Below are 8,431 nucleotides of genomic sequence, written 5' to 3'. Positions count from 1 at the left end.
CACCTACTTTCACAATCACTCTTAGACGCATTGAAATATTTTTGAATTTAATATTTAGCAATTTGGTATAAAATATAAGTTTTAATATTTTTGTTCTAAATGATTAACTACATATATATAGTGCATTTTTAAAATACTTAGACCATTATTTTTTGGGGTTTGTCACACCGATGCTACGACATCGCGCGGATCAATTTTGATCGTTTATTTAGTGACATCCCTTTCTATATAATATATCAAATGACTGGTCAAGAGAATTGCTAAGGCACACGTTTTAAACGGGAATTGATAATGATCCAGTTTAAGTTTTATGTTTTTGCCAATTACTACGTGACTAAATACAATAGCTTGTTCGGTATAGGTAAATATAAATATATAATATACATGTGACGGGCAATGGGCGTGGAAACTGGTGTTCCCACCTCACCTGTAAACTATGTTTTTATCTAAAGACACCCTACACATTGCGGTGGTTCGCGAACGAATGAGCTAAGTATGAACGAATGAGGCACTAAAATTGACGGCGAAATACGCAGGCAAGGAGATATCGCAGCTCGACAGAGCGACGGAGGCTCTAAACAAGAAAGATGAAGCTCTACCCTCGAAGAGATGGAGAAGTTAATTCTTGGTCAGGGTCCGACCACAATCTGCATGGTTTACAATGCCACTGGGGCCCCCATCTATTTCGTTACAGATAAGAACTGGCATGGATATCTTAAGAGCCCCAAATTCCCGGAAAAAATTGAGAATGGGCAGTGGGGTGTTTTTAGTCATTCATCCATGTTGACTGCGCACACCACCGGATTCTCTGCTGCTGTTGTCTATCGCGCCGAGGATATCGTTAGCGGTGACAAGAATGACTGGATGTTTTCTTGGTACGACGGGTTATTGACGAAAGAAGGCGTTCTTCAAAAGGTAACATTAGGAGGCTCAGGCTATTATGATTTTTTTTATTAGCGTTAATTTCACAATAGACCGCCTGCAGTATCGCTCTTTTGAATTTACCAATCTGCAGTTTCATTGTTGCAAATAGACCCCTTGGGTAGAATCGTTAATTTCATCCTGGGTGTACGGGAAATTTTCACTTCAGGATAAAATAGTCAAAAAATAATAATAATTCAGGGGTCTATCTACGGCAATGAAAGTAAAGGGACAGTAAGTGCGAAAACAAGGATATAGTGGAGGTTCTTGTGCAATTACCCTTATAAGTCTTATATATCTAGCTACAAATGTTCAAGCTCCCCCCATGCATGCACGGACAAGTTACTCTTACTTACTTCCATCAGATACAAAAATTTAATTCGTCAAAAAGATTCATGGTAATTTTCAATAATAATAATTTTTTTTTATTATAGTAACTTTGCCAAAACGTCTCAAAATTAATTATAGTTCTGTGAAAAGTTAAGCCCGCATTATGGAAATATAATCTTGATGCAGGCATATACTGAGATGGGGGAAGCCGGACTCTTTCAAGGGGAAGAAGTATGGAACAAGATCAAACAACAAACTGAGTACGCCAAAGCCAAAACATTTTGCGAATGGAAAATATACGCAGCACATGTGGAGATCGACAACAAGAATCCAGCACATTATAAGGTTAAATTACTGGTTCTCTCGCTGAGAATCAATGAACAGCCTGCAACTAAATGACTTTGACCCTGTGAAATTTGCAATGTCAGCACAATATGGACACTAATAAGCTGTATGTGTTGATGCAGTGGAGAATAATATTGTCCTCGTATTTCCTTTTCCGTTTTCTTTATTTCGTAGTGTGGTGATGAAATAGGCTTTGCCTTTCTGTGGTTGTTGCTTGTTAAATAATGAAGTGAAGTTTGCTAGTGGCTATATGTAGAGCATGTCCATATGTAGAGCATCTTGTGCGCAACGGAAATTTCGGCAGCACCTCTGGTACTCGACAAGAGAGTAGATCTCAACTAAATCTCTGTTTCACAAAGAAAACAAGAACCGAAAGCAAAATATCTCAACAAAGTGGGATATCAGCTCTTCCTCTCATCAGTTCTAGGACTAACCTGTCGAGAGAACCTAAGCAAGGTATTACAACGTGGTTCGGCAAATTGCCTACGTCCACGGGGCAAGGAGGGGGGAGATCTACTAATAGAAGGAGAGAGTACAAATAGGGTTTACAATCACACAAATTAAACCCTCAAACAATCCCTCACAGTCTCTCTCTCAAAAGAGCCTTTGTTTTTCTTGTTGCACGCAGCCCAAGAAAACCCTCTGCCTTTTCACAGCACCCCCTCTTTTTGCACGAAGCTTGCACGCCGCCGCTACTTGCACAAAGACAATGAAGAGACAGCCGAAATTTTTCTTCACCCTCTGTTCTTGCACACCAACCTAGGTTACGAATAGAAGAGAAGTATATAGTTGCAGTACATTGGCTATCGGGTGGGCTTTGTCCAGGAAACAAAAGCTTTGCACCAGCTCGTAGCCCCCGCAATCACTTCATGTGGGTGTTGCTTTGCTGCCGCTATCTCTTCACGGGGAACGTGGTGGCCCACGTTCACAAACTTGATGGCCCCTTATCTCCTCACACGTTCAGACTTGAACGTGTGTGTGGCTAATGTTCACAATTCTCCACCTCGGTGAATTTTTCTCAAAACTGAGCCGACACCAACCAAACCAAATGTCTCACTTGTTGCGTCCAGTACAAAGTGAAACAATTCACGATAACAGACTCAATCCACAACAAGTCGAGACCCAAATGAGAATGCGAACAAACTCCAAACGTCAGTATCTACTCACCAAATCGGCTGTATCATAAATGACTGTCTACGTATCCTCTTGCTCAAGGAATCAAGGCTTCACGTAGTTCACCCAATAACCTCCAAAGGCCCTCAATCCAATAGAAGAGTTCGTAACCCTTCTCCAATATCATCAACTCTGCGGCTGATAGCACCTCTAATGGCCTCAAAGTGTAACGAATCAAACACCTTTACCTAAGGTGAACCAATAGCCATATCCAAACTACATCTAGCAAGTGCACTCGAATCAAAACCCAACTCATTATCTGTATCCAAAACCAATTGATCCCCAAACTATGTCACCTCACCTGGAATCCCAAATAATACAAAATGATCTATAGTATGTGGAGTAATCTCCACCCAATGTGAAGTAGCATCACTCTCCACCTGCTGTGATACCCCTATGATCTGTCCAAAACTCTCCACCTGCTGAGAGTCAATAGGCTCCCTCATTGAAGCCTCATCTAATGTGACATTACAAGATCAAATATCTAATTAAGTTTTACCTCCAATCACAGCAGTTGATAACTCTTTAATAGGATGATCCAAATATGTTAAAGCCTCAGTGCAGAAACTCTTCTGCAGACCATTACTTGACAACAAACACCAATCCTCCTCTAGCAAGGTATGGTTCTCCAAATTTGTCACCCTATCAAGTTGTCCCAAGATTTTCTTTCCAACGAAGTGTTTCAAAATGTTGTGAGCTCGGTTCCAATACAGAAACAGGTCCATCTTGTACCTCCCACCAAAATCAGAATAAAGTACCTTCACCTTTCTGTCTATCATACACTTCTTCAATCTGTTGGAGGCTACTAGGACTTTATCCAAAAGGGATTTGATTACAACCCAAACATACCTAGAACAGCCACTAACTAAGGAAACTAAACATCTATTTCCTTCCAATGATGCCTCCTTGGAAAGCCCCCAAACATCTACGTGAACCCTATCTGAAAGACCCTCCGTGCGGTGAATAGAGGTGCCAAACTTCACCTCGGTCTTCTTGCTCACACCAAAGTGTTCACTGGACTTCAAACTGCAGGTCGTTGCACTCATCTCCAAATCAATACTGGAATGACAAAGCCCAAATGTCGTAGTCTAGTCGAATCAACAGAAGTCGTCAGCTTTCCACCTGTCACTGTATCTCCAATCAAATAGTACAGGTTATTCTTCCTGACGTCCTTCATCACAATCAAAGAGTCTTTCATGATTTCGAGAACCATGTCCTCAACACGAACCTTCAGACCCTCTCCAACCAAAGCTCCAATTGAGATCAAGTTCTTCCTCAAGGAAGGGACATATCTCACATCATATAACTCTCTAACAGTCTCATCAAACATCTTGATGCGAATTCTTCCTATCCCAAGGATCTGGCATGTATGGTTGTCTCCCATGAACACCACACCACTATTTAGTTTCTCAAAAATGGAGAACAATTCCCTTCTAGGGCACACATGATAGGTCGCACCACTATCCAACATCCACTCAGATTCCTCAGAATAGCTACATGTAGGACTGATAGAAAGTGAATAAATAGAAGTATCAGAAATATTACCATTTGATATAACGATGTTTGCTTCTGATGATGGTTGCTTCCCTTTTCCCTTCTGCTTATTCTTCATCCATTCGTCGAGCTTTGGACAATCTTTCTTCTAATGACCAGTCTCCTTGTACCAAGCACATTGATCTTTTCCAACTGTAGGATGCCCTACTCTAGACTGTGACTTCTAATTCTTTCGGTTTGGATTCTTCCCTCTTGGGACCAATGCCTCCATTACTGGCTCAACTGAAGCCTCCTTATCCTTCTTTCGAAGCTGATAATTCACAAGTACAGCAGTGACCTCACTATACGAAAGGGATGTCTTCCCATTAATTAGGGTAAGAACAAATGTCTCGTATTCCTCATCCGATAAGGAACTCAACAACAGCAACGCCTTGTCCTCATCTTCAATCATAACATCCACATTCGTCAAATCCGTAAGAAGCTTCGTGTAGTGGTTCATGTGATTACTAATGGAGGTTCCCTTCTTCAATTGAAAGCGATAAAGCCTCCTCTTCAAATACAAGCGATTTTTCACACTCTTGGTCAAATACTTGCTCTCAGTGGTCTCCCAAATCTTCTTCGTAGAAGTCTCATTCATCATATCATACTTCAAATCTTGTGTTAAACAAGACCTAATAACACCACACACCTTCAGATTCATCTTCTTTCAAACCTTCTCTTTAATATCATCTGGTTTGCCATCCAACTCCAAAGTGTCTTCCAAATTGTGTGTGTTCAGCGCATCCAAAACTTCGCATCGCCAAAGTCCAAAGTTGTTCGTGCCATTAAATTTCTCCATATTTATTTTCGTAGAGTGGATATTCAAATTTTGAATGGTCTTCACACCAGAAGCACCACCCTTAACACCTTCTTTCCCAGCCGTATTCTTCAACACACCAACAACCAATGTGGAACAAACTGAAGAATAGATCTAAACTTGAGAAAGATAGAGCCTTTACCAAAAAAGATCCCACCTTTAACTCCAATTGAAATCCTAGACGAGCTTCCAAAGCGGTCTACTCCTCCAAATTGCCCAAGCGTAGCCCGAGCTCTGATACTACTTGTTGTGTGCAGCGGAAATTTCGACAGTACCTCTAGTGCTCGACAAGAGAGTAGATCTTAACTAAATCTCTGTTTCACAAAGGAAACAAGAACCGAAAGTAAAATATCTTAACAAAGTAGGATATCAGCTCTTCCTCTCATCAGTTCTAGGACTGACCTGTTGAGGGAACCTAAGCAAGCTATTACAAATCACAGTACGAACAATTAATTTTAACGTGGTTCGACAAATTGCCTACGTTCACAGGGCAAGGAGGAGGGAGATCTACTAATAGAGGGAGAGAGTACAAATAGGGTTTACAATCACACAAATTAAACCCTCAAACAATCACTCAAATCCCTCACAATCTCTCTTCAAAAGAGCCAAAAGAGCTTCTGTTTTTCTTGTTGCACGCAGCCTAAGAAAACCCTCTGCCTTTTCATAGCACCCCCTCTTTTTGCACGAAGCTTTGCACGCCGCCGCTACTTGCACGAAGCCAATGAAGAGACAGACACAATTTTTCTTCACCCTCTACTCTTGCACACCTACCTAGGTTACGAATAGAAGAGAAATATATAGTTGTAGTACATTGGCTATCAGGTGGGCTTTGTCCAGGAAACAAAAGTTTTGTACCAGCTCGTGGCCCCCGCAATCACTTCACGTGGGTGTTGCTTTGCTGCCGCTATCTCTTCACGCGGAACATGGTGGCCCACGTTCACAAACCTGATGGCCCCTTATCTCCTCACACGTTCAGACCTAAACGTGTGTGTGGCCCACGTTCACAGAGCATGTTTGGCAATTTTAGATTATAATCTATTTAGCTTATAATTCCCGACTGGGTTATGAGCCAGTGAATTATAAAACATAATGTTTTGGTAAAATCTGTGGATTATCCATTTCTAATAATACAGTGTTTGGCAAATAGGTAACTTATAATCCATCATTATAGTCAAAGTTACCAAAAAAACATTAATTGAGAATGGAGAGAGATAAATGGGTTTGGAATTTTGTGAAATGTGGGGGATATATTGCACATTTATTTGGTCAGGCCATATGGCTTATAAGCCACTAAAACATAAGCTGTGATTCTCGGCTCACTTTCTAATGGCTTATAAGCCAAAATAAGTCATTTTCTTGTGAAACATTGAGTTACCAATTATACGTTCAAGTGGGTCTTTTGGGAAGAACGCGTAGCCAAATTGTTTTGTTAAACATTCCCAAGTTCATGAGGGACTTATGGGATGAAAAAAGTTCATAGATATAGTTATGTGCAAAGCCTCTCAAAGTTTAGGGCATTTTATGAAGTTAACCCCATAAACTAATCATAGGGAATTAAAGGGCAAATGAAAATAGTCAAATCTGTTATACAAAATTTGATATACATATGTAATAGATATCTATACTACTATATAAAAGTCAAGTGAAGGCAATCAAAAAATTGAATGATTAGAGGACATTTCTTCCTTCTGATTGTAATTTAAAGGATAAAATCGTAATTTAACAAAGAAGATTTATTTTCTCTTGCTTTTCTGGTATTACTTTTCTTTTTTCTTTAAGAATATTCTAGATACATTCACAAGTAATAATGGAGGCCATGTGTCATTGTATTTTATTTTATAAATGATATAAAATAGAAAGTAATATTTACTGGTTGCCCAGAGTTGGGGTCAGTTAGGCGAATATATCTAGACAAAAAGTGTCAAATTTTTTTTACATATATTTATACTTACTAGTATTTATGCGTGTGCAAAGCACTAGTTGTTCACAAAATCTTGTTAGTACATTTATTTGGTATGTATTATTATTACATATATTAGCTAGTATTTTAGATCTGTGCAAAGCACCAGCTGTTACTTACATTGTTATATAATCTTTCAAAAATGTCTTAGCAATATTATAATGATGAATAGGAATTTCTATCCCAATCAGAGCCTACTCAAAGCTTTTGGCATTTTCAGCCAATAATAACCAACAATTGAATATTCAAAAATAAGAGCAAAATTAAAGTCTCAATAATCAAATATAACTACAATTGTAAAATAAAGTATCAAAGGGTTTTCAATTCATTTTTTGGCAAGAAAAATTTAAGCTTTAATTTAATCATCTCAAATAAAATTAAAATGAGTACAAACTCTATACAATACAATCAAAAGAGAAGAAAAAATTGTTCATCTCCTATCCACTATACTCTCTTCTAATTTTTACAATTGTAGATTTGAAGCTTCTCTTTCTTTCTTCACTAATAACAACTCCAGAATAAAAGCTTTGTAGTCAATTCTTATGCAAGGCAACAACTCTAAGGACGAAAATCTAAATCGTACATATATATTGATTTATGGTTCTTGTTTAAATTTGAGAATTAGATAAAAAATGAATAATAAAAATAAAACTTCAGCTTAATTTATATTTTCTTGAAGGGATCATATCTCGTAATCAGAGGCATGCAATAGTTTTTAATTAATAATGATATCTGGCATGTTCAAGCAAAGAGTAGGGATTCGTGGATGTGGGAAAATTTTTTGAAAGTCAGAGATAAGGCTCTGAGAATATATGGAAGTGCTGACAATCTGATGCAACTAATTCAAAGCTATTCTAGGAATTCAAAAATACAGCTCTCTGTGCTGTATTCTGCTCTATCTCCTGCTGCCTCTGTAGTGTCGTGGTACAATGCAGTTCGGACAACTTCAAATCTGCCCAGACATTCTTTTGTTAGTTGGTTAGCAGTTCAAGATCGTTTGCTCACACAAGATAGACTAATCAAATGAAGGATTGTGAGTGTTAACAATTGTTGTTGGTGCTCTGGTTCTGAGAGCAGGGACCATCTCTTTTTTGAATGTCACTACTCAAGGGATGTTTGGGACATGGTTATGAATTGGCTACAATTCAGGTGGAGATCTTGCATTTGGAGTCAGATTATAAATTGATATTGCTTTAGATTGAGGGGGAATGGTTTCAAGCAAAAATTTAAGAAAATGGCTCTCACCTCAACAATCTATAGTATTTGGTGTGAAAGGAACTCCAGAATTTTCAGACAAGAAGGAAAAACTGTTGTTCAACTGTTTAAGGAGATAAAGTTCAACATTCTATCTA

The 8,431-nt window shown here is 38.6% G+C and overlaps 1 protein-coding gene across 1 annotated transcript; it reads left to right on the top strand.

The window, feature by feature from the left end:
• The first annotated feature begins 609 nt into the window (after positions 1 to 609).
• Positions 610 to 1,797, top strand: LOC109827804 (23 kDa jasmonate-induced protein-like). The gene is made up of 2 exons (XM_020394824.1): positions 610 to 915; positions 1,438 to 1,797. The coding sequence occupies exons 1-2, from the start codon at positions 610 to 612 to the stop codon at positions 1,648 to 1,650; spliced, it is 519 nt and encodes a 172-aa protein (XP_020250413.1). The 3' UTR covers positions 1,651 to 1,797.
• The last annotated feature ends 6,634 nt before the right edge of the window (positions 1,798 to 8,431 follow it).

Source organism: Asparagus officinalis, unplaced genomic scaffold, assembly GCF_001876935.1.
Source record: "Asparagus officinalis unplaced genomic scaffold, Aspof.V1 AsparagusV1_Un446, whole genome shotgun sequence".
NCBI classification, from domain to species: Eukaryota; Viridiplantae; Streptophyta; class Magnoliopsida; order Asparagales; family Asparagaceae; genus Asparagus; species Asparagus officinalis.
The sequence above is the reverse complement of the archived record's forward strand: the minus strand, read 5'-3'. Positions and strand labels throughout refer to the sequence as shown.